The 27,120-nt window shown below is 41.5% G+C and overlaps 1 protein-coding gene across 1 annotated transcript in view; it reads right to left on the reverse strand.

Annotated features, from left to right (window-relative positions):
• Positions 1–282: 282 nt before the first annotated feature.
• Positions 283–27,120, reverse strand: part of LOC134748146 (DNA-directed RNA polymerase III subunit RPC1) — a 32,849-nt gene continuing 6,011 nt past the window's right edge. The window contains exons 8-27 of the mRNA XM_063682853.1: positions 26,496–26,693; positions 25,551–25,675; positions 24,266–24,377; positions 23,900–24,132; positions 22,731–22,831; positions 21,332–21,467; positions 20,632–20,865; positions 20,348–20,427; positions 19,525–19,638; positions 18,133–18,290; positions 12,100–12,272; positions 10,766–10,870; positions 9,644–9,833; positions 8,324–8,542; positions 7,968–8,086; positions 6,966–7,131; positions 1,983–2,029; positions 1,639–1,732; positions 1,005–1,205; positions 283–522 (exon numbers count right to left, since the gene is read on the reverse strand). Coding sequence (XP_063538923.1) covers positions 310–522; positions 1,005–1,205; positions 1,639–1,732; positions 1,983–2,029; positions 6,966–7,131; positions 7,968–8,086; positions 8,324–8,542; positions 9,644–9,833; positions 10,766–10,870; positions 12,100–12,272; positions 18,133–18,290; positions 19,525–19,638; positions 20,348–20,427; positions 20,632–20,865; positions 21,332–21,467; positions 22,731–22,831; positions 23,900–24,132; positions 24,266–24,377; positions 25,551–25,675; positions 26,496–26,693 — 3,018 coding nt within the window. The 3' untranslated portion in view covers positions 283–309. The remainder of the gene's footprint in view (positions 523–1,004; positions 1,206–1,638; positions 1,733–1,982; positions 2,030–6,965; positions 7,132–7,967; positions 8,087–8,323; positions 8,543–9,643; positions 9,834–10,765; positions 10,871–12,099; positions 12,273–18,132; positions 18,291–19,524; positions 19,639–20,347; positions 20,428–20,631; positions 20,866–21,331; positions 21,468–22,730; positions 22,832–23,899; positions 24,133–24,265; positions 24,378–25,550; positions 25,676–26,495; positions 26,694–27,120) is intronic.

Consider the following 27,120-nt stretch of genomic DNA (forward strand, 5'->3'; position numbering starts at 1 on the left):
TAGTTGATATATAGCCAACTATATTGACCAATCAAGCAATCTTGTCAGTAGAAAAAGGCGCGAAATTCAATTTTTTTAAATTTGCTGCCTTTTTCTACTGACAAGATTTGCTTGACTGACTAACTATATTATCGCTCCGTCTGTCATGGGCTTTATGGGTGCCTGGTACTTTTGACGCAATGAGTCTTTATGCAAATTAATAGTTTGAAAGACGCTAATGGTATTTCGCTATTTCGAAGTTGTACTTGTGGTAATGATGTAATAAAACACAATATAAAACTTTAAAAAAAAAACTTTTATTAGAAGTGACTATTCCCATACGGATGTATGATACTCGGGACGGTCAAACAGAAGCTCCCTCGGTGTTCTCGGCGGTTCAGGAGCTGGAGAATGCAAGAGCTGCAGCACTCCGGTACCGATGGAGCACGGCACGCCCAGGATGATGGACTCAGAGACGCCGCTGATGCAATCCTGCTGCCCGTAGTATGCTGCGTCGAAAAGGTGATCTGCAGTCTTCTCGAACTGAGGACAAATTGTAATAAATGTTATCATGCATTGATAGGCATCCAAAATGTTTAATTTCCGGTGTAGGACAAGGTATTAGCTGGCCCTGAAGTCAAAGTTATTTACACATTTTTAAAGAAATAGTTTTATATTTTGATCATATTTCCGATTGACCCTAGACTGCTACTAAATAGCTAGCAATATGATTAAAATGTTGAAGTACTTCATCAAAAATCTAGCGGTCGAAATGCCCGTGATAATGATAACCTTTTGGACGCCAATGACGGATATATCGGCAGCGCAGGTCCCAACGCCAAAGACCGATTAATCCATCACAAATCACAGAGCAACATAGACCTACGTGCATTCGCATAAAGTTCAATTTCAGTTTTGACACTTCGGTGGCGTGGCGTACGAGTGACAGCTTTTGTGTTTGACACGGCGTCGAGAAGGTTAAAGGTTTTAGATACTGCACCAAATCTTATCTTATGTCTACTTACGCTGGCCAGATTGAGCACTGAATCCTTCATCCTCGCTAACCCGTAGCGGGTGATCCCCAGCACTTCCCCTCGCGCCGTCATCTGTCCGGCCAGCAGCTCAACATGGCGTCGGTCCACGCTCATGCCGTGGCCCGCCATGACGGCTTGGATTTCACTGATGATCGTAGACTTGGCCGCTTCGATGCCTAGCGTATGATACACCTAAAAATTAAAAATGGATGTGTGGCAAAATTATGAATGCCAATCACGAAACTCTATAACTTCCAACTTTTAGGTAGTGATCTAAAACTGCAATTCATCATATTAAATATATTAATAACAGTCACACGTATTTTAAGTCGAAAAACGCTCGAGATGTTCAAACGAGGGTTGTGTGAAACGAGGGTAGTTTCTCGTGCACGGGCGCGGAGGGCTGCGGCCCGCAGTCTGCGCCCGCGCCGGTCCGTCACCGTCAACGCAAGCTCCTGATGACACTCCTCGGTACGGAGTGAAACATGTGATATGTCGAGCGTTTTTCGACTTAAAATACGTGAGTGACCCTTTATTAATATATTTAATATATCTGTGTCTCACGGAAGTGATTCATCATACGAGTAGGCCCCAAAAAACTAATATAATGGAATCTAGCAGTTACCTCCAATATGTTGTTAGATGTGGTCTTCCTGCCATCAATGCCGTAAGTCGCCATTACGTCCCTCAGACCATCACCTTCCACACACAATTTGTATCTGAAAATTGCATCATAAGGAATTAACCAACAGTTAAATTATTGTTGCAGAGAAACATTTCATTGCTAATGTTACATAAGTACATAATTTACGAGTCGTCACAAATTAATACATAAATACATTTGCCGTTTCAAACCAAAGACAACTTACCATCGGTAGTCAATAAGGCGCTTCCGACATAAAGATTCAACTAATAAAAATCGTCTTTGTCGACAACCGACGCAGTCCGGAAAATATCACAGTTACTTACTTGACCTCGCCACCCGTGTCGTCACAAGCGATCACACATCGCGCCACCTGTAACAAGTTATTTCATTAGTAGACTATAAAATTTGATGAAAAAATCGCTAAATAACTGTAACCTCTACAAGTGTGAATCAAAATATTTAGATAAGTACGGTTTCACTCACTATTATTTCTAGTTAGTATTAGTTAGTAGTTGTTTATTAGTTAATAGTTACTGGTGTAGTATTCGTTTTAGCTAGTGGTGAGTGAAACCGTACTGATTTAAATATTTTGAAATATATACGAGTTTAATTTCGATTAGTGTGAATCAATTTAAAAATAGACTAGACAAACTATCTAAACTGTTATATCGTGCTAAGTGAACTATGATTTAGACGTACCAGCATCAGCTGCCTGTCTAAAACGAAATAATAAATAATAATAAATAAATAATAATATGGGTTTTTGTTAATGACCGTTCAACCATTCATTTTTCACCGCCACTATTGTTTTTAGGGTTCCGTACCCAAAGGGTAAAAACGGGACCCTATTACTAAGACCCCTCTGTCCGTCTGTCTTTCTGTTTGTCTGTCCGTCTGTCTGACACCAGGCATCTCATGAACCGTGATAACTAGACAGTTGAAATTTACACAGATGATTTATTTCTGTTGCCGCTATAACAACAAATACTAAAAAGTACGGAACCCTAGGTGCGCGAGTCCAACTCACACTTTATACGGTTTTTTATTTAATTTATAATTAAATAAATATTATAGGGACATTCTTACACAAATTGGCTAAGTCCCACGGTAAGCTCAAGAAGGCTTGTGTTGTGGGTACTCAGACAACGATATATATAATACTTATACCAATGAGCATATAATTAGATAGAGCGGTACTGTCATAGTAAATTTTGTAACCGCTGTAAATTCACTGCCATCTATCGACATACTTTAAAACTAAAAATGAAGATTTGTAAAAATACGTTAAAATGTATTTAAATATGGATAAATGATTTTTTTATTTGCATTAATTATTTTTATATGATTTTGACCCATGTTCTTTCATTGATATGCGTTAAAATTATAAATAACAAACGAAACCGTCAACGCCCTCTATACGAGACTAGGCCAAAACTAGTGGCGCCCTCTGATCGAGAATCAAATTTTCGTGATTTTCGAGGCACGTTTTTTCCTTAGACTGTATCCATCTATTACGGAGTTATATCTTTGCTTATACAAATACTTAAATACATAGAAAACATTCATGACTCAAGAACAAATATCTCTATATAGGTATCTTGTTGTTTGAACTTGACCTGACACTTGACAGTGACAGACCGACAGTACTGACGTTTCTTTTTAATTAAGTTTTATAATGTTGCCAGGGCTTAAAGTAACGTTTCGTTACTAATAACGTTTCTTTTTTATTTAGATCGTTTCCGTTGTCATCTTATTGTATTACATTGTGTTGGAATCTTTTAGTAAATCTTATAATGTAAATGTATGTACTGCTGGCGGGTAGTAGAATGTTATTTAGCCGTATTTTATCATTTTATATTATAATTATATACATATTATTTTTTACTATTTATTTTTATGACACTATGCAGTTCAGCTTGCGACAGTGATAGTAGTGATGAGTATATTTCATTTTCGTCCGGCAGCGACGACGACAGCTTTCACAGTCTCCCTCCCTCCCTTCATGACATACTTGACGGACAACTAAATAACGTGCCTAAAAACTTTAATGTTGTACATATCAACGCCCAGAGTATTCCCGCCCATTATAATGACCTTTTATTAACTCTAGATTTAAATAACTTACATGCCATTCTTGTTTCTGAGTCATGGCTCAAACCATGTTTACCGACCACCTCGTATTCCTTGCCAGGATTTCAGTTGGTGCGGAACGACCGCTCTGGTAGAGGCGGTGGTGGGGTTGCCATCTATCTTCGATCTCACATTCCTTTTTCTATCAATAGTATGTCACCCCCTTGTTCCAACGAAGCCGAGTATTTATTTCTTGATATTTCCTTATCCCACACAAAGGTTCTTCTAGGTGTTTTTTATTCACCTTCTATGCATATAAATTACTTTTCTTCACTTGAGAAACTTCTCGAAGACCTTAAGCCTTCATTCAATCACCATATCATTATGGGCGATTTTAACACCTGTTTGTTAAAAAATGATTTCCGATCTAATTTATTGAATTCCTTAGCACGCGCTTGCGACCTAGCCATCCTTCCTTCTGGGCCTACTCACCACTTTCCTAACTGTTCTCCTTCTTTACTGGATCTCACTCTTGTTTCCTCTCCAAGCCATGTTGTTAAATACGAGCAATACCCGGCGGTGGAATTCTCTTACCACGATTTGCTTCTCTTGTCCTATAAAATTCGGCCGCCAAAACCTAAGCCTAGAATCCTGTTGCAGCGCAGTTTTGGTAGAATGAGTGTTGAAAGATTGTGTGATGATGCTCTTCAGATTGATTGGAGTGTGATATTTGAGGCTAGTGACATTAATGATAAGCTCCTTTTGTTTAATTCTCTTTTATCACAGCTTTATGATATTCATGCACCAATACGCCCCGTTAAGATTAAGCATCTCCCGGCTCCCTGGCTGACCGACAGCATACGATCTTTGATTGCTAAGAAAAATCTAGCTAAAGCAAAATATAGGATAAACCCGTCAGACAGGAACAAGGACAAATACCATACGTTGCGTAATCGATGTAGCACAGTATGTCGTGACGCCCAAAGACGTCACATTCATTGTTCTATCGAAAATGGCGAACCTTCTAAGACTTGGAAGTTTCTTAGGACTTTAGGAGTAGGGAAATCTCAGCAATCCGCTACTAATGATGTAGACCTTGATCTACTGAACCAACATTTCTCCGCTTCTGCCACCTTCAGTGGGCCAGTCAAGACTCAGACTCTAAACCTTCTTTCTAACTTCACTGCTTCTACCTCTTCTCAATTTTCTTTTACTGATTTCTCGGAATGTGATGTTAGGAAGAACATACTATCGATATCCTCCAATGCTGTTGGCGTTGACAATGTGAGCCGTAATATGATCCTCCCGCTCCTTGACCTCCTTGTTCCTATCATTACCCACATCCTTAATAGTTCAATTTCTACTAGTATTTTCCCAACGCTTTGGAAGGAAGCATATATAATTCCTTTACCCAAAAAGTCCAAACCTTCATCCTTTTCTGACTACCGTCCTATTTCTATTCTTCCCTTTCTTTCCAAGGTTCTTGAGCGCTTAGTCCATCAACAGCTGACTTCTTATTTAAATAGAAATAATCTCATGAACCCTTTCCAATCTGGTTTCCGCTCCGGTCATAGTACGACCACATCACTTATTAAAATTACTGATGACATCCGAGCGGGGATGGACAAAAGGATGGTGACAGTGTTAACATTGTTAGATTTCAGTAACGCCTTTAATACCGTCGATTTTGACATTTTAGTTGCAATATTGTGTTTACTTAATATATCTCCTCCGGTTCTCAATTGGTTTAGAAGCTACCTTGTTGGCCGTCGGCAAAGAATTAAGGTAGAAGGTTCTCATTCCTCATGGTGTAGCACTCTTGCCGGCGTTCCGCAGGGTGGCGTCCTATCCCCACTTCTCTTTTCAGTGTTTATTAATTCTATTACTAGGAATATTGTCTCTTCTTACCATTTGTATGCTGACGATCTACAAATTTATTCGCAGGGTGTGCTTGATGGTTTGCCACAAGTTATTAATACTACGAATAATGATTTAGAATCGATCTTAGATTGGAGTCATCGTTATGGACTTAACGTTAATCCATCTAAAACGCAGGCTATCATTACAGGTAGTTCTAAATTAATTTCCCGAATAGATTTTTCCAACATACCTAAAATATTTTTTAACGGCATAGAGATTCCCTATTCAAGTCAAGTCAAAAATTTAGGCATAATTATGGACCGTACTCTGTCTTGGATCCCTCAGATCAATGAGGTTAGTAGGAAAATGTTTGCTGCTGTAGGATCTCTACGGCGGCTTCGTAACTTTTTACCACTCTCAACCAAAATTGCGCTAGCTCAAGCTTTGCTCCTTCCCATTTTAGATTATGCGGACATCAGCTATCTCGATCTTTGTGAAGAACAACTTAATAAACTTGAACGTCTTCAAAATTTATGCATCCGTTTCATTTATGGCCTGCGAAAATATGATCATGTTTCCTATTACCGTTCGCAGCTCAAGTGGCTTCCCATACGTTTGCGACGCAATTCTCACATTCTAGCCCTCCTGTATGGTATACTCTTCAACCCCACTACCCCCCTGTACCTAAAAGAGCACTTCAAATACCTTTCTTCTTTAAGATGCTCCAAGAATTATCTGCTTGCCCAAATTACTACTTCTTCTAAATTCTATAAGGATTCTTTCACCTTCCAAGCGATTCGGTTGTGGAATGCTCTGCCGTCTGATCTAAGACATGCTAAATCGCTTCCTATTTTTAAGGCTCAACTTAAAATGCACTATCTGTCACTTCCTTAAGCTTGTTAACCATTCGATTACTATCTCTGCTATATTATATATGTATGTATATGTATAGATATTTATATATGTATTTATTTTTAATATTTATTAGTATGATCTTTAATATGTATGTACCTAACTATTTATAGTATGTATATTGTTATATATTTATCTGTGCTGATTTCATTTAAAAAATTCTCCTACTCTTGTTATCCGTTTATTTTTCTACCCATTTATTTCTTCCATACGGTAAATTCTACTACCTGAAGGTTGTCTGTAAGAGATCGCTTTTTAGCGATAAGACCGCCTGTTGTTGCTTAGTTCGCTATGTTAATTATAATGTATCTAAATTTGTTTTAACTATGCACAATAAAGAATATATTATTATTATTATTATTATTAATATCTGTGTTCATCACACAAATAAATGCCCTTACCGGGATTCGAACCCAGGACCATCGGCTTCACAGGCAGGCATAATTGTTTTGTTTTCCTTGTACCTGTGGGAGCCCCTTGACGACGACAGTGGGCAGTAGTCGCGCCAGCTGTTGCAGCGCCATGTTGAGCCAGCCGCCGTGTTTGCTCGGCTCCGCTATCACCTTGATAGCCCAGTCCGACACCACTTCTATGTTGCCAGGCTTCACTTTTAACTTCGATGTGCATATGCTGCAAAACAGTTTTCTATTTAGCACGAAACGCAGAAGTTATACCTCGTTTTTTTAGCATTAGAAAAAAGCTAAACAATCTTGACGTGACTTTTAATTTCAGTATCAGTAACTATTACTTATGAATGCAAAATAATGGCAAATGATCGTATTTGATGCATATTTGCCGTGACTTATTTTTCAAAAGTAATTTTCAATAAATAAAAAACCATGTCAAAATTGTTTACCTTTTTTCTAATGCTAAAAAAAACGAGGTATAATTAGAATCAATCTCTCATCATAACATTTACTTAGTTGCATCCTAACGAGGATAGCTTTGGCATAGAGAAATTAGTGAGCATAGAGTGCTCACTCTTACATCAATTTGGTAAAAACGACTATTATTTTCGTAGTGGACATCTAGCGTCAAGTAGCGGAATTATCAGTACTGCTACTCGACACTAGATGTCACGTGTGTCGCAATTGACGAAAAGTGTATCGCTCAACAATTTACAAGCAGAAGTTGAAAATAGAGTTCCGGTTAATCCGGTTATAATATTAGCTGAAAATTGTTAAGCATTAGACTTTCAGTTCGTCGCGACATCTAGTGTCGAGTAGCAGTACTGATAATTCCGCTACTTGACACTAGATGTCGACTACGAAAATAATAGTCGTTTTGGTAACAAAAATGATGTGTGGAGTGAGCACTCTCTGCTTACTTATTTCTCTATGGCTTTAGCGATAATTAGCGCATACACTAGTTTTTATGAAAGCAACTACCATATTGATATACCTATTATGATAAATATCAAATGATGTCTAAATACAAATATTTGAATACAAAATTCAGATACTCACGAGTAGACTACGGAATCAACGTTGACTTCAAGTGACAACAGACGGATACGTTCCGCGTCAAGTCGAATGAGCAGAAAACATTCGTTGGGTAGGTACACCTCTTCGACGTACGTCGTTATCTGAAAACATGATATTACAACCATATCCATTCGAATCAACATGTTTTTTTTAACATGGTACTAAAGTACACTTCTTTTAGTGCATAAAACTTTCGCGTTTAAAGTTTTATGTTAAAATTTTACTTTTCCCCGAATTGATTGTAAATTAAGTTTCATGCCAGCACAGCTGAGTCGCGTTCATGGCTTCTGTTCTCTCTTTCAAACAAATAGTGTATAAACTATCTTTTTAATTTTTACCTCTCCTAAGGTCGTCTTCTCTAGTCTCCCCTTGACTCGTCTGGCAAACTCTTGGTCCAGTGGCTGCACCAGCTCAGCCGTGATGATGGGAGTAGAGATGTTTTTCGAAGCGTTGATGATTTCCTTGACTCGAGGCACGCCCTGGGTGATGTTCATGGAGGCGACGCCCGCGAAGTGGAAGGTTTTTAGGGTCATCTGGGTGCCTGGCTCTCCGATACTCTGGAGACAAATTGTAGGGCAATTAGTAAGGTCATAGGCCATAATGCGTAAGCGTACTGCCTCACTGATGCGGCGGTTGCGCGGTAGCTCCAGAAGTTTGTTACGTGTGCTGGCCGAGACTAGACTAGGCTAGACTGCCCGTTCCAACACCACTGGATGCTGTTGCATGTACAGAAGTAGTGTTTGGAATGTGGCTGTCTTCATTATGTAAATAGTTAAATGTGATATATATTTTTATTTCTAATTTAATGTGTATTTACTAACATTAGCATATTAAGATTAATCTAATTGTAATTCTAACAAATGATATAAATTGAAATTGAAATAGCGTATGCCGAGTTGAGACCAGCGCTGTTAGTTTGTTTTATGATAATAAGGACGATTCCTAGAATCAGTGTTCTTTTTTCAACTTTTAGAGTAGTCTCTACTAGGTTATGTTTGCGATTTCGGGGTTGGTCCCGAAGTAAAAAAAAATCAGATTGACCTATATATATAATGTACCTCGTAGAGTGTGGCTAGAAACACCTGATACTATTGGAGTTACATGCGTTCATAGGCCACTGTAACCGCGTACCATCATACTCACCATAGAGTAACTATTACGGAGTTATATCTATCTTTGATACTCACTTACTTACTTTGCTTTTAATTGGTAGCGCCTTATCTTATTGTTAACCACCAAGTTACCTCCACGCCCGTATGCCCCAGAATATAATGCCATAACGCAGGGTAAAAAGAACAAAACCATATCCTTGAGAAATATGTAAATGTTAGTCATACCTGTGCGGCAAGTGCACCAACAGCAGTTCCAGGCTCGATGATGCTCCGCTGGTACTTGTCGTGGCAGACTCGGATGAACTTCACCAGCTGGGTGATAGAGCTGCTCAGTTGGTAACAACATAACCATATCCTTGAGAAATATGTAAATGTTAGCCATATACCTGTGCCACAAGTGCACCGACAGCAGTACCAGGCTCGATGATGCTCCACTGAAACTTGTTATGGCAAACTCGGATGAACTTCACCGGCTGGGTGATAGAGCCGCTCTAGTTGGTAACAACATAACCATATCCTTGAGAAACATGCAAATGCTAGTTGTACCTGTGCGGCAAGTGCCCCTACAGCGGTGCCAGGCTCGATGATGCTCCGCTGGTACTTGTCGTGGCAGACTCGGATGAACTTCACCAGCTGAGTGAGAGTGAGCCGCTCTAGCTGGTACACGATGCTGCCGCAGTGGGCGTATTTGGTGCGGAGGGATCGGACCTTGTTGGCTATGGTTTTGAGGAACGTTCTGAAAAAAATAGTCTACTGTCAAATATGTATTTGCTTCTCATGCAGGGGTTGATATGTATTTACTATTTTTAAAATATATCCTAAGGTACTAGAATAGAATAGAATAATGTTTATTCAGGCAACACATCATAAGTTACATTACAAAATGCATTTAAACAAAAATGTGAAACAAGAAGTGTACAAAACACAGATAAAGACAAAGATGTGAAGCTGAAATGGTCTCCACCATAGAGTAACTTATACTAGAGCGGTACTGTCATAGTAAATTTTGTAACCCCAGTAAATTCACTGCCATCTGTCGACACACTTTAAAACTAAAAATGAAGATTTATAAAAATACGATAGAATGTATTTAAATATAGATAAATGATTTTTTTTATTTGCATTAATTATTTTTATGATTTTGACCCATGTTCTTTCACTGATATGCGTTAATATTGTTAAATAACAAACGAAACCGTCAACGCCATCTATACGACTGTAGGCCAAAACTAGTAGCGCCCTCTGAACGAGAATCAAATTTTCTTGATTTTCGAGGCACGTTTTTTCCTTAGACTGTATCCATCTATTACGGAGTTATATCTATCTTTGTCTCCACTCAGCTGAAATGGTCTCCACTCAAATTCCTTAAGTCCTGTGTACTACACATTTCATTTCACAAAAAAAAATGTTAACCGCAATTACCCTAGACCGATTAAAATTTTAAAGCAGTCACTCGAGAAGAAGATCGCTTGCACTCTCTTTCGTACATCTCGAAAATATTGGTCGAGATCTCAACAAATATTCCAAGAATCGAAATATCCTGCCGACGGGATTGAATGTCGAATGTTTGCTCGAGATCTAGTAAGATCGAGATTGTAAACTCTAATTAAAACACACAGTAGTATAACTGCAGAAAATCTGAATTTTAGTTCGTGCTGCGATACTTACAAGAGTTCATTCTTAAATTCCTGCGTGCACGTTTTAAAGTCGTCCAAGGCTAAAGTTTCTTCCGCCGCCACAACGATACCGTCACCGTCCAGAGGCTCCTCGTCTCTGACAAACAATACATGTCAGTTAATACCAAAATAACGGTCAATTCCAGAATAATGGACCCGAATATGACCACATAAGTCTAAGGGTGAAGCGAGGACGAGCGTAATTTTTTGAGTTGTGAGTCGCGTAATTTCTGCTGCATTCGATTCCATACAAAAAGCCTATTTGGTTCACACGGCGGCGAAAATAGAGATATCTGCCGACTTACATTATAATTTCTGCAGCGGAACATTCGCAGAACTGATGGCCGGTGGGGCCAGAAGGTTCTGGAGTGGCGTCCGCGTACCGGAAGACGAACTGCCGGTAGGCCTCCAACGAGATGGAGCGACGACCTGGTGAAGGTCGCGGGAATTCGGTGGATGCGAGCGGCACAGGATCGGTCGGAGTGGCGAGCCTTGGGGGAGGCCTATGTCCAGCAGTGGACGTCTATCGGCTGACATGATGATGATGATGATGAACATACGCAGCTCACATCTCACAAAATTACGCTCGTCTGGCTTCACTCTAAGACCACAAGAGAGATAAGTCACAGCAAAATTTTATCTCGCTTGAATCCAAAGCCGCCACCTTACAGAAAACCACTACTACTTAGTGTAAACACATCTACTTAGTTTTGTGGTCCTGGTGGTAAGTATTTAAAATGCAGTTTCAGTGCTCGCGAAGCTACATGCAGGCCAAGGGCCAACCCGTCGACCTACCGCGAGTGCTGCAAGACGTCCGGGCACGGAACTTACACAGGTATGCACCGAGCAATTTTAATACCTAATGGGACGAGGTAGAGAATGCCTTATGGCATTAAGTCCGCCATTTGTACTTATGATTTTATGTGCAATAAAGTTTAAATAAATAAAAATAAAATAAGGTTTACAACTGGTTAAACACGGCAGCGACGGAATCGACCCCAGCTACATGGAGGTCAAAGGCACTGCTCGGATGTGTTGCAGCATGCGCGGTATGGCCCTTGACCTCAATGTAGCTGGGGTCGAGTCCGTCACTGCCGTGTTTAACCAGTTGCAAACCTATCTCGTCCCATTAGGTATTAAAATTAGTGCTTACCTGTGTAAGTTCCGTGCTCGGACGTCTTGCAACACGCGCGGTAAGTCGACGGGTTGGGCCTTGGCCTCCATGTAGCTTGGAGTCGAGTCCGTCGCTGCCGTATTTGAACTGAACCTCTCGGTCACTATTGGTCGACCTTATCTCGTTGTATTAAGGTTGAAGTTAGTCTGTACCTGTGTAAGTTCTGTGCCCGGACGTCTTGTAACACTCGCGGTAGGTCGACGGGTTGACCCTTGGCCTCCATGTAGCTGGGGTCGAGTCCGTCGCTGCCGTATTTGAACTGGATGACTTCACCAGACGCGTTGCGGACCGTCATGTCGTAGTGGAGGACTAAGTCTTCTAAGGACTGAAGGAGTGAAGAACAATCGAAATTAAACTATCGTGAGACATATTTCAAAATATTTAGATCAATACGGTTTCACTCACTATTATTTTTAGCCCCCCGCCCCCGCCCGCCCCGCCGCATCAGCGCGCGCGCAACGAGCGACGAGGCGGGCGGCGCGGGCAGTGCACGACGTACAACCGCCGCGGACACGAGCGCCTGAGGAAGGATTCCCGAAGAATCCGAAACATGTCGCCAAAAGCGACTAAAAATAATAGTGAGTGGAACCGTATTGATCTAAATATTTTGAGGGAAGAACAGTAAAATATCTCGTATATAGGTAGCATTGTAGCTTAAGGGTGTCTTAAAACTACGATCGATAAAGACAATGAAAATGAAAATTTATTAATAACATTAGGTTACAGGTCAAGGTTACATAAAATTTGAAATATCAATACAGTATTTTAATATGTAATATACCTATAAGTATATTACATATTAAATTTGACAAACATGCTGCTCGCCTAATGGGATTGGCAACTGTGAAAGGTTTGCAGAGATAGCGCCATCATAGTTTGCCCCGTTTTCTATGAGATTCGGCTTAAAGGGCTGGCATCCAGGGCCTTTAAAAAAACTAAAATTTGACACAATTCTAGGGATTGACGGGGCAAGCTATGCTGGCGCCCTCTGCTAATTATTTCGACCGGCCAACCCCATTGTAAGCGACAACGAATTCTATGGAAAATAATATTTACAGACTTATGGAGATACTGCGTGTTGATGCCTTATGGTCACTGGGAAAGTAGAAGGAAAGAGGCCTCATGGTCGGAGCCCTTTTTTTTATAGAGGGGTAAATGCTTTTCGCATACCACCCAGGCACGGGGACGGGCCTGGGATGGTTATGTGGGACTCCCGTATAGGCTCATGAGACCCACGGTTTACCCACTAAAAACCCCTCTTGACCGCCTCAGGGCTATAAGGCGAGGCCACAGGAACACTGGTAGCACTCTTCCGCAGCCTCGCCAGCGGCTGTCCGGACTCCGGACCCAACTCTGGAGGGAATTTTTTATTCCTCCTACCTCCCTAGTAGCGCGCCTTTTTATCGGCGTGCTCGCCATCCCAGGGACCCTTGTGTAGGCGACAGACGTCCCCAAACCTGTCGCCCACAGGGACCCTTAAGGGGGAAGTCGGCGGTCATATGCCAGCCGCCGCCGCCCCACGCGCTTTCGGCGCATTGGCTGGGAAGCTGGATCGTTTTCCCTGCCGCGCTCTGCCATCTCCTTCTGCACCATGACCGCCTCGCAGAAGTCCAGCACAGCCTGCCACGACCTCTCACATTCCACCATGTTTCGGACCACGGTGGGCAGCGAGAGGTCATGGCCCACCACAGCAGTTAAAGTGCAGCGTTCCTCCTCCCAGGCTGGGCATACTTCCAGTGTGTGCTGGGCAGTGTCCTCTGGGCAGTCGCAGTGGTGGCATACTGAGGTCATTTCTCTCCTGGCCAGATCCTTTAGATACCTCCCGAAACATCCATGTCCCGAGAGGATCTGAGTCAGTCGAAAACTCATCACGCCATGGGTCCGGTCTAGCCACTTTTTGAGAACCGGGTGAACTGCTTCAATGGTCAGATGGCCTGCGCTGGGATGCGCCAGCCTCTGTTCCCAAACCTCCACCATTTCTAGGTGATGGTCGGAGCCCTAAACGTTGGACAGGTGGCGGACAGACAGGTGGCGTCAAGCCTGGAGATGTCGTCATTCGTCAGCACGGCTCTCCACGAGGCAGAGGACAGAAGCCGACGGAGAGAAGCCATCTCGAAAATTCTTCGAAGGAGTCACGATCCTCAGCAATGAGGGAACGATGGAGGAGGAGGAGAAGGAGGAGGAGGAGGAGGAGGAGGGGGGGTGTTGATAGTTTAAGGAACAAATGCGGACCACGCTGATCCTTAGTTATCATGAAAATTAGAGCAGTTAATGGCATACAAAATGCTCTTCTCAAAATGTCAAAAAATTTAGTAAGTTTGTTTCGTTGTCGACCGATTCACTGCCAACACAGTGCATCCTGTGCATCCCAAAGAGCTCTTCCAGTTTCTTAGGCAATTTAAGAGCCCCCGGCAAGCTCGGCCGAATTGCACCTTCCCATACAAATGTAGTTACGCTCTCATTTTAAAACTATGTGTTGGATTGTAATGAAACTTTGCACATACAATGACATGATCTATGTTAAAAATACACTACCTCAATGTTTTGTAGTAATTGCACTACTATAAAATTAAGTTAAGTACAAATGTAACTAGAGACTGATGACCCCACAGTCAAACTCATTATTGAGTTTTGCAGGGCTATGATTATTGTATGAATACTCTGTATTTTATTAATCATAATCATAATCATAATCATTTATTGTATAATATTAATATTACATGTCAGTTATTTACAAAAAATATTGAATATAAAAGTTGATTAATAATATAGGCAATAATCATTAATATAATTAATTATAATAATTATACTCTAGGTATAACTCATAATTTAAACTTTTAAAAATTCGTCGAAACTGTAAAATGTGTGCTCGAGAAGCCATTTTTTTAATTTCTTTTTAAAACAAGCTAGAGAAGGAGCCGAGGTGATTGACACTGGCAACCTGTTATATACAGTCGGGCACATCACGTGAGTTATCTTCTCCGATCTCGCTAGTCGGCGCTTTACCGGCAACAGCCTGTTCGGGTGACGAAGCACGCGGGCTGAGTCGGAGCGTTTTTTAAAATGGCACATATTTTTGTAGGCGTACGTGGCAATCTGTAATATTCTTAGGGACGGCAAGGTTAGTATACCAAGTTCCTTGAAGTAGGGCCTTACGGAGGTATCTTGGGACAGCTGCATCACCGCGCGCACGGCTCTTTTTTGGAGTCGGAATGCGCGCAGCCAGTCCGCGGCGCGCCCCCACAGCTCTGTGCCGTACTGCAGTTGCGAGTGGATGGTTGCAAAGTAGCACGTCCGCACCACATGTCTCGGCACGACTCGAGCGAGGCGGTGCAGTGCGAAGCATGCACCCCCTAGCTTCCCACATAGCTTATCTATATGGGGAGCCCAGGACAGCTTTCGGTCGATTTCGAAACCCAAGAATGTGGTCGACTTTACCTGCTGCAAACATACGCCGCCAGCGCGAACCTTTAGGGGTCTCGGTGTGCGGCCACCGACTTGAAAATGGATAAAATGAGTCTTGGTTAAATTGAGCGCTAGGCCGTTTAGGCTAAACCACCGAGATAACTGGTTCGCGGCGTCGTTGAGACAGGTCTCCAAGTGATCCACATTTGGCGCCGTTATAACACCTGCAACATCATCTGCATACATTAGGATGTCGGCTGTTGTCATTGCTTCGGGCAGATCATTCAGTAGCAGGGAAAACAGAATATTCGAAACCGACGATCCCTGGGCCACTCCCATAGATGTAGTTAGCGGATCGGACTTAGCTAATCCTCCATCTCCCACCACAACTTGGGATCGGCTACGCAACGCATCTGTGAGGAGGCTATGAGCTTTGCCACGTATGCCGTAGTGTAGCAACTTGGCGGCGATGATGCTGTGGTCGGCCACATCGAATGCCTTGGAAAGGTCACAGCACAGCATCGCAACTTGCTGTTTCCTCTCCAGGGCATCCATGACCTTGCGTATGGCTTCACGCGCTAGGTCGGTAGTGCAGCGGCCGGACCTGTACGCATATTGTCGGTCGGACAGTGTATTTGTCTTATTTAAGAATGCTGCCAGTCTCTGACACAACCCATTTTCCAGTACCTTAGCAACGCACGGAATAATAGACACTGGCCGGTACGCATCCTCACATTCTCTTTTTCCTTTACCTTTGAAAAGGGGAGAGACCTTACTTATTTTTAAAGATTTTGGGTATGATCCTTCTCTAAGGCATAAATTATACAAGTGCGTGAGTACCGGAGATAAACTACAGGCGACCGCATTCAACAGATCCATGGATACGCCATAAATGTCTTTACTTGTTTTATGAGGTATCCGGGACGTTATTATGGTGTATACTTCATCGCAGGTGAAAGGAATAAGTCTTATGGACTGGTCTGCAGGGGCGCTCGTCGTGCTCAGCTGATCGCGCACTCGGTCAAGGTCAGCGCGGGGGGCTCCGCACGCCGTCGCGGCACCCACGAACCTAGCGTTCATAGCATCTACCGCTTCTTTCTTTGTGCTATATTTTACGCCATTTGGATCCACCACGAGTTCTGTGAAGTCTACAGGAAGCCGTACATTTTTTCCTCTTTCTTTGTTTACTATATTCCACATAGTTCTGCACGAATTTTGTGTCACGGCCATCTGAGATGAGTAAAATTGCGTTTTACGTTCCTGAATCGCATGTTTATATTCAATATTCAATTTTTGTATGTAGTTTATTAACGCGTTATTAGATGGAAACTTACGTTCCAAGTTAAGGCAATCAGATAATAAAGATTGAATGTTTAATATGTCTTGAGTGATCCAAGATTCGGTCTTTTTCGAACGGAAATTTCTTTTTAATGGGAAGCAAGTATTTATTCTGTTAGATAAAGTATTATTCAACTGAGCTGATAGGGCTTCGGCTGTATGACCATTATTTGACACAAAATTCGCCCAGTTTATACTTTCCAACGCGGATATGAAATTGACGCGATTCATTTCAGAGTAGTTTCTGAATAAACGAAATGGTACAACAGGTTTCCTAAGTTGATTTGTCACGTCTAAACGCACTGCGTAGTGATCACTGATGTTAGTCACTACAGGAGATGCTGTAATCAGGCCTACCTCCACATTAGTGTATGCGTGGTCGAGTGCCGTGGACGAGTGCGAACTAACTCGCGTGGGAAACGTAACTTCGTTCCTACAGTCATAGGCTACCAATATATCCTCTAGATTTTTGCAGTCTACAGTTTTTTCTCCGATACAATTTATGTTCATATCACCTATAATGATAAAATTTTTATTAAATTCAATGACTTTCTCGAGCACACATTCAAGGTGGGTCAGAAAATCTTTCGTATGAATTAAATTAGTCCGATATAGGCAAATCACAATGAGATTATAATCTAACAAATAAACAGCTGATAGTTCACATACTAGTTCTTTAGATAAGTCAACAATTTCGGGTATGTTTACTGCTTTGATACTATTTTTGACATATATGCATGACCCACCGTGAATAGATTGCTTACGACAAAAGGACGATACCAGAATATATTTGTCTACACTAATGCACTTTAAATTTACGTCAGAGAGCCAATGTTCGGTAATGGCTAGTACATCGCATTTAAGGTCGGCACTAAGTAACACTTCCAGCTTTTCCGATTTGTTATTAAGTGATTGTATGTTTTGGTGGCATACGATAATCGGCGCATTCGATGCATCCTCATCCTGTGTGTGTGAAGTGGACGCGCGCGCAGGCGCGCAGTCACTGAGGCACTGTAGCGATGGCGGGCTGCTCAGTGGTGGGGCCCCGCTCGGCGCGGGCATTAAATAAATAAATAAATAAATAAAAATAATGAGGTATATCTAGGTCTGAAATTAGTTTATAATTTATATAGCTCTAGTTTATAAAATAAACGCAATAGAGCAAATACAAGTTTTGTATGAAAAGCTTAAATTCGCTGTATTTTTTAACTATGATACCTGAAGCTACATAAACTTATTATATACCTTATCCTATTGTAAGTACAAAGTTTCAGAGCAATCAAGCTAGTCGTTTTAAAATGAGAGCGGAACTACATTTGTATGGAGAACCGAGCTTGCCGGCGACCCTTACAACATCATACTATAAGCCGGATGTTCTATCATCTTCATCAAATAACATAACATTCCTTCCTTCCGATTTGTAAACACATATTGAAACGTACCTTGACTAAACGACGCTGCAGATACCCTGTCTCGGCCGTCTTCACGGCCGTGTCCACCAGGCCTTCTCTTCCACCCATCGTGTGGAAGAAGAACTCGGTGGGTGTAAGGCCGGAGTAGAAGCTGTTCTCTACAAAGCCACGGGCGGCCGGGATCTTGGCTAAAATTAAAATTAATCTTTAACATCGTTTAGAATTTTTTGTGTGTATTAAGGCGGAATATTAAAACGCATGGGGAAACAAATTGTAGCAGTGATTGTCAAACATTAGCGTCAAAATGGCGGATTTCAAGTGGCCATTTTGCATATGGATTAATCGGTCACTCTTATGACGAGAAACATTTGATCAAAGTAATATACCATTATAGTATGGTTTATCTCAAATAATTTATTCACCCAAACCCTACGCCGTTAAACAAAATGCATTGTTTATTGAAAAGGATCACGCCCGTTTTAAAGGCAATTTTAGCGTGCTACACATAGGGCTCAAATTTAAGTAAAAGCTTTTTGCTATCTCCGAATATTCTTACCAGTTGTCCCGTGTTAACTCCGAATGCTGTTATCTGAATTTGAACCATAAAAGTAGAACGCTAAAATTGCCTTTTACACGGGCGTGATCCTTTTCACTGATGAGAAATGAGGTAGCCACCGCGGCGCACAAAAGAAACAATGCCTTTTGTTTAACAGCTTAGGGTTTGGGCAAAATAATCATTTGAGATAATTCGTACTATACCCACACTGTTAACGGACAATTCGTAATACTTATTGGAAAGACACTCGGTCTACAGTTATAGATAAAATCATTTCAACTGAGCTCATGCTCTTACCTGTTTACTCAAAGAGTCTCAAGAATACAATGCCATTGAGTGGTAAACCACAAATTAGGATAACTACCTCGTAGTAAAAGCAGATTATAACCGCCTCGAAATGTTACTATAGATTAACGACTCTATTTTTTTTAACAATAGTCTACAAAATACACTAATTAAATAATGGCTAACATAACTTTTTTTTCATTTTACAACCGTCGACACTCAAAACGATGCACTCTAGAAAAACGGCTAAGGTGGATATGATTTCACAAAAGATTGAAAATGATATTATCTTTTTAGACCATTTTAACCCCATTCAACAAGGAATAAGCTTAAAAATTCAATATGCATGCAATGCACTTCTAACTTATTTTGTAAGTAACTGGTTGGCGGCTACGAGAACAAAAGCAAATAATAGTATTGTAATAATAAAATGCTATTGTTAGTACAGGTAAGTGCATGAGCTCAGTTGAAATTATTTTATCTATAAATACTGTTGCTGTTATTAGGGAATTACGCCGCAAGTGGATTACAATTATACTAGACTTTATTTTCAAGTGCATAGAGTTGTCTTTACAACTTACAGTGCCTCTCGAAGTGTGGTAGCGAGCGATCTTCGAAGCCGTTGGGGACTCGCTTGCCGTTCAGCGCCTGTTGGCCCACGCAGGCTATCATCTGCGATATGTTGATATTGGACCCTGTTGGCATACAAATAAGGTTGGTTTTGCAATTAACTCGTGAACTTTAATTTATACTGGACCGAGGACTGACTTTTAACTAATCATTTTGTGAAAATCGACTAAAGACTAGACAAAGAAAAAAACCGGTCAAGCGCGAGTCGGATTCGCGCACGAAGGATTCCGTACCATGACACAAAAAATTGCAAAAAAAATCACGTTTGTTGTATGGGAGCACCACTTAAATATTTATTTTATTCTGTTTTTAGTATTTGTTGTTATAGCGGCAACGGTAATAGATCATCTGTGAAAATTTCAACTGTCTATCACGGTTCATGCATACAGCCTCGTGATAGACGGACAGACAGACGAACGAACGGCGGAGTCTTAGTAATAGGGTCCCGTTTTTACCCGTTGGGTACGGAACCCTAAAAACCGGGCGAGAGGAACCAACCCAAGGGTGGTATCTGACTCGTCTTCGCCACATATAGCCATATTGCCATGCCACGTAAACGCGTAGAAGATTGTCGTTTTATCTAATGATATTGTCGATTATAACGAGATGCCATTTTCTAGTTTGTTTTCTCTATCGGTCACACTTTTAAGTCCAGTGACTGACACGGTCCAGTGTCGGCATAAGACTCAATTGTAATTAGGCGCTAAGGAGTACCTGACAACATATTGGCTATAAGGAACAAATTTCAAGAACTTTATTACAACTGTAAATTACCTTTAGATCCGCTCTGCGCCATGATAAGCGGTGCGTTGGTTGGATGCAACTCGCGGAAACACGCTTGGGCGGCTAACTCTCTAAAACAAAATAATCACTTTTAGAAGTTAACTTTATAACCAGCGCTGGAGAGCACTTTTTACAATGCCAGTTGTTCAAGCGGCTAATGCTAAATTGACATATCCAAGCTCTGATTGACATCCTTGCGGCAGTTCCTATGGTCCCTAAAATTCCACCTAAATATGTACTTTATTCCTAACACTGTACAGTACAGTTTCCAATACCTGATGCTGCTCAGCTCGCTCAGCATGACCGCCTCAAGCGTCTCCTCCATACTACAGCCGGGTTGGCACTGCAGCGTCCCCTTCTCCATCTCCAGGATGTAGGCATCGCATTTGGAGTATCCGGACTCCAGGAGGCGGTTCTTGGCCTCGATGAGACGCCGGCCCGGCGTCACGTCGATTATGCCGAAACTGAAGCCGCGGTTCATCATGTAGTAGGACGCCATGCGGGCCAATCTAAAAAATTATTACCCCCCAAAAGTGGCCCCAATGTTTAAAATTCATTAGTCTTTGGGTCACAAACTTACATATGTATACCAAATTTCAACTTAATTGGTCCAGCAGTTTCGGAGCTGTGACAGACGGACGGACAGACAGACAGACAGACAGACGCACGAGTGATCCTATAAGGGTTCAGTTTTTTCCTTTTGAGGTATGGAACCCTAAACATTACTCAAATCGGACCACGGGTGTCGGAGTAATCGGTGAACGTACATAAAAAAATAGCCACAACTGAATACAGAACATCCTCCTTTTATGAAATTGAAGTCGGTTAATGAAAGTCAAGTATTAGGAGGAATATTTTATAAAACATTCAAATTTAACACTTTTGAGTGTTAATTAGACCGATTTTCGATAAGTGACATTTTATGACCTAGGACGTTAAAAAGCTTAAGCCGTAACATTAAACGAATAGTTTTACCTCCACATTCCTCTGACTGCGTGTTCCTCGCCCCAATCCCGGAGAAGAATGTAGAAGATGCTGCTTTTTGTGCCAGAACCCAATGTGCTCTTATCCATCGAGCCGCAGATCAGCTCAGAGTTGCGAATTATTACGTCTGTGCAAAAAAGGTACAAACATCAATAGCCGGGTCCACACAGAGCGAGCATACGCGCGGGGAAATTTAGGCCAGGGCCAGTGTAGACGTGCCTCGGCCGAGTCGGGCAACCCTCCATACAAAGGCCAAACATTTTTCGAGTCAAAAATTTTTTATGTCTAACTTTTCCTAATCAAAACAAGATACCGAATATTTAATAATTTTTATTTTATTTCATATACGGATTCCCACTATTTTGGACACCTTTTATAAAATGCCTACCCTACTTTACGAATCACTACATAGTATAAAACAAAGTCGCTTTCCGCTGTCTGTCCGTCCGTCTGTCCCTATGTATGCTTAGATCTTTAATACTATGCAACGGATTTTGATGCGGTTTTTTAATAGATAGTGATTCAAGAGGAAGGTTTATATGTATTATTTGTAAAGGTTTTGTGTAAATTATTTGAACTACCCGTGCGAAGCCGGGGCGGGTCGCTAGTTTAATTACAAAACTATGTTACTCACCAAATAAAGCTACCTACATTCCAAATTTAACATAACTACATTTTATTAGATTATTTTAAACCGGGTCACTCACGTATTGTTAAGTCGAATAGCTCGACATGTTCTCAGTCCAATTTTCGAGGACGGCCAAAGCTCCGCAGTGACAGAACACGTACTGGATTCTGACGCGACGCAATATATTAGGTTTGATAGGGTAACCGTTCTGGCGCGAGAAAGGTTCTTCGTTCAACGAAAAATACGGGAAGCTATTGAGATCAGTCGTTATCCGAATTTCAATCGTGACAGTGGCTGGTCGGTGCCGCCTAGTTGGAAAACGGTTTTGGGTACTGCGTCGGTGGTCAGTGTGGAGCGGCCTTTAGCAAGTGACTCAATGAGTGTTGTGTGCGATCCGACATTTGACAAACGCAATACGGAGGGTAGAGCCATCCTCTGTACGGTGACGTCGCCGGCACCGCCGACGCCGTCTGTCGTGAGCGGCCGGGCGAGTCGGGCGCGTGCGCGTGCGCGTGCGCCGGCCCGCAGTACACGCCGCGCCCTCGACCAGTTAAGACGTGTCGTGTCTCCGTGAAGACGGTCCTCGTAAATTGGACCGAAACATGTCGAGCTATTCGACTTAACAATACGTGAGTGACCCGGTTTAAAATAATCTAATATGTTTGAGTCTCACGGGAGTTTTATAGTTAACAACATATTATTTGTGAGTAAAGTTCAGTAACATAGACAGACATAGAGATGAAGATGAAGTATTTTACTTACATGAATCTTGAACGCACATATCCTTGTTTTTGGTGTAGTTCTTTCCTTTTGTTTCTAAGTTCGCTTTCACTTCGCAGCGCTTGTTGGGTTTCAGGATCAAACTAAAAACCAAACAGATGATTTAGGATGAACTTCTGCTTTACTTTTATTTACACATAATATTAGTTTTTAATGATTTAATTTGAACTTCAACACCCAATTTAAGGCTCTAAATTTGCCAGCCAAAAAACGACTAGAATTAATATTTTAATCCCTTTGCTGACCCGTTAACGCGTTGGTAATATCGAGAGAAGCTAGTGGTTAATACAAGCTTCAGTATGGCTGGCGGTAGCATATTTATTTTCATAATATCAAGAATCAAAATGTTTTATTCGCGATAAACTTAAAACTAAAATTACATACAAAAGTGTAACTAAAACTATAAGCATTTAAATGGTCTCGCCTCAGCATAATGCTGACCCCAAAGTCGGCGCTGATCTTCCGGCGAGACCATTTTAATAGTATCGGGCCCAGCCAGTTGGCACTCAGCTAACTGTTAAGCTTTTTTTCTAATATAAAACATATCGTACCTGAATATCTGCTTTCCAGTCCATAACCTCCTAGGCTTCAGTATGGCTGGCGGAGGCATATCAATCTTCATAGTAGCATCAGGTCCGGAAAGTAGGCACGCAGCTAACTGTTGAGCCTCTTCTCTCGTGAAGAAAGTGTCGCGTTGAGTGATGAGGTAGCCGGTGATGAAGACTTGTGTGGCTGTGACCAATGATTACCTGAATATCTGCTTCCCAGTCCATAACCTCCTAGGCTTCAGTATGGCTGGCGGAGGCATATCAATCTTCATAGTAGCATCAGGTCCGGAAAGTAGGCACGCAGCTAACTGTTGAGCCTCTTCTCTCGTGAAGAAAGTGTCGCGTTGAGTGATGAGGTAGCCTCAGGTGATGAAGTCTTGTGAGGCTGTGACCAATGATTACCTGAATATCTGCTTCCCAGTCCATAACCTCCTAGGCTTCAGTATGGCTGGCGGAGGCATATCAATCTTCATAGTAGCATCAGGTCCGGAAAGTAGGCACGCAGCTAACTGTTGAGCCTCTTCTCTCGTGAAGAAAGTGTCGCGTTGAGTGATGAGGTAGCCTCAGGTGATGAAGTCTTGTGAGGCTGTGACCAATGATTACCTGAATATCTGCTTCCCAGTCCATAACCTCCTAGGCTTCAGTATGGCTGGCGGAGGCATATCAATCTTCATAGTAGCATCAGGCCCGGAAAGTAGGCACGCAGCTAACTGTTGAGCCTCTTCTCTCGTGAAGAAAGTGTCGCGTTGAGTGATGAGGTAGCCGCCTGTGATGAAGTCTTGTGTGGCTGCGATTAGAAGTTCGCCGTTTCGTGGAGTTACGAGGTTTGATTTGTTCTGTTTGGTAAAGAAAAAAAAAAAACAGCTATCTAATTTGTTGTTATAACTACTGAATACTGAAAAAAATGAGTATTTATTAACTTTTTTTTTTTCTTTCTAAGGAAAAAGGCTAAGGAAAAATAAACCTTACCCCCATAAGAATAAGCGCTTCAGCCCTAGCTTCTTCAGTCTGCGGTAAATGCATGTTCATCTCATCTCCGTCGAAATCAGCGTTGTAAGGCGTACACACGCACTCGTTAAACCTGCAAGTGAATTTGAACTTTAAGTACAATGTCTAAGTCTCATTTCAAATTTTAAATGTTTTGATCAGGGGGAAAAAGGCCACAAGTACTATTTTTGCGTTAATGTTATTGGAACCTAATATAATCGAAGTATGGTTGATTTTTAGGGTTCCGTACCCAAAGGGTAAAAACGAGACCCTATTACTAAGACTCTGCTGTCCGTCTGTCTGTCATCAGGCTGTATCTCATGAACCGTGATAGCTAGACAGTTGAAATTTTCACGGATGATGTATTTCTGTTGCCGCTACAACGACAAATACTAAAAAGTACGGAACCCTCGGTGGGCGAGTCCGACTCGCACTTGTCCGGTTTTTTTTGCATTTACCTAAAGGTCTTCTGCTGCTGCATCTTCGTTTTGTGACACATAACACATAATGGATAGCATAGAGTAACTTATACTAGAGTGGTACTGTCATAGTAAATTTTGTAACCACAGTAAATTCACTGCCATCTGTCGACACACTTTAAAACTAAAAATGAAGATTTATAAAAATACGATAAAATGTATTTAAATATGAATAAATGATATTTTTTATTTGCATTATTTTTATGATTTTGACCCATGTTCTTTCACTGATATGCGTTAAAATTGTTAAATAACAAACGAAACCGTCAACGGCATCTATACGACAGTAGGCCAAAGCTAGTAGCGCCCTCTAAACGAGAATCAAATTTATTGATTTTCGAGGCACGTTTTTTCCTTAGACTGTATCCATCTATTACGGAGTTATATCTATCTTTGATGGATAGTTTGTGAAGTGTTGATAAAATTTGAACTTTAAATACAATGACATAGAGTCTCAATCCGATATTGCCAATATCAAAACATTTTATCTGACAAGAACACAAGTATACCGTATCCGTATAAGTATATTTTTTGCGTTATTGTGATTTGAACCTAATGTAGACTGACTGATAAGACTGGTATTCGCAATCGCAAACCGGAAGGTCCTCTGCGGCTGCACCTTCGCTTTATGAAGCGTTCGTAGAATTTGAACTCTAAATACAATGTCATTAAGTCTGATCTCAGTTCAATTTTCCAGTTTTGTTTAGGTAAAAAGGTCTTAAGTGTCATGTTGAGCATCATTGTGATTTGAACCTAATGCAGTAGGAATATGGTTGATATTCGCGTACCTGAAGGTCCTCTGCGGCTGCACCTTCGCTTTGTGACACATGATGGACAGTTTATGAAGCGAGGGCTGTCGGTTGAACAACACGACGTCGCCGTCCACTAGATGTCGCTCCACTATGTCGCCGCACTGGAAAATGAACCTTATATGAGCGGGATAGGGTTTATATTATGACATCAACGACAGTGAAACGATGAGAAGTATGAAAGTTTAAAGTGTGTGTGTTTTTTAGGGTTCCGTACCCAAAGGGTAAAAACGGGACACTATTACTAAGACTCCGCTGTCCGTCTGTCTGTCTGTCACCAGGTTGTATCTCATGAACCGTGATAGCTAGACAGTTGAAATTTTCACAGATGATGTATTTCTTATAACAACAAATACTAAAAACAGAATAATATAAATATTTAAGTGGGGCTTCCATACAAGAAACGTGATTTTTTTGCTGTTTTTTTCCGTAATGTTTTCCGTTTTTGTACGGAACCCTTCGTGCGCGAGTCCGACTCGCACTTGGCCGGTTTTAATATTTTATATGAGTTTGAGCCGAAATAACAAAACACATGTCCATTACTTTTTATGTTCTCCAACATAATCATCAAACCAGTAATTAACTAACGATTCTATTCTATTCTAGACGGACAGACAGACAGACAGACATACAGACGGACAGTGGAGTCTTAGTAATAGAGTCCCGTTTTTACCGTTTGGGTACGTTACCCTAAAAATACTTTAGACTACTCTATAACATATAAAAATAAATCAAATCGGAGCCAGACAGGGTACCTTTCCTTTTAAGTTTGCCTGACCTTAGTTAAGCTTGACCTTGAACTTCACTGACTTTGGTATTAGTTAAGCAATTAACTAAGTTTGGCTAATGTTGACTCTGGCCTTTATAGCGCTTGGCCTTGGCTTAGTTTGACCTTGACCTTACCAAACCTTGACCTTTACTAACCTTGAGTTCCTGCGCAATCTTCTCCCTGTTGCCATACTTGAGGTACTTCTTGTGAGGCAGGCCTCGTTGTTGAACGTAATTGGCCCCGGGGTGGTGGTCCGGCCCGTTGCGGACCAGTTGACGGAGCCACTGGAGATTGGCCGGGAACACTCGTTCAGGGTAGGTCAGGATCTTGGCTACGTGGACTGGGACGCCAACCTGGAAAGTAGAAGTAATGTGTTTTTTTTTTTTTATGTAATAGGAAGCAAACGAGCAGACGACCCGCCTGATGGGAAGCAGTCATCGCCGCCCATGGACATAAGCAACATCAGAGGAGCCACTTATGCGTTATTTAGTACTCCTTTAACCTTCTCGACACCGTGTCATACACAAAAGCTGTCATCCAGACGCCACGTCACCGAAGTGTCAAAACTGAAATTTAACTTTATGCATACGTAGGTCTATGTTGCTCTGTGGTCTGTGACCGATTAATCCGTCTTTGGCGTTGGACCTGCGGATACGCCCGTCATTGGCTGGAAAGGTTAATAAGAAGCTATTGATATGCTGTGCCCTTACAGGGTCCATGTGAGACATTGTATATTATAATTTACATATATACTGTACCATGGTTGCAATAAAGAATTAT

The sequence above is a fragment of the Cydia strobilella genome, chromosome 16, assembly GCF_947568885.1.
Source record: "Cydia strobilella chromosome 16, ilCydStro3.1, whole genome shotgun sequence".
NCBI classification, from domain to species: Eukaryota; Metazoa; Arthropoda; class Insecta; order Lepidoptera; family Tortricidae; genus Cydia; species Cydia strobilella.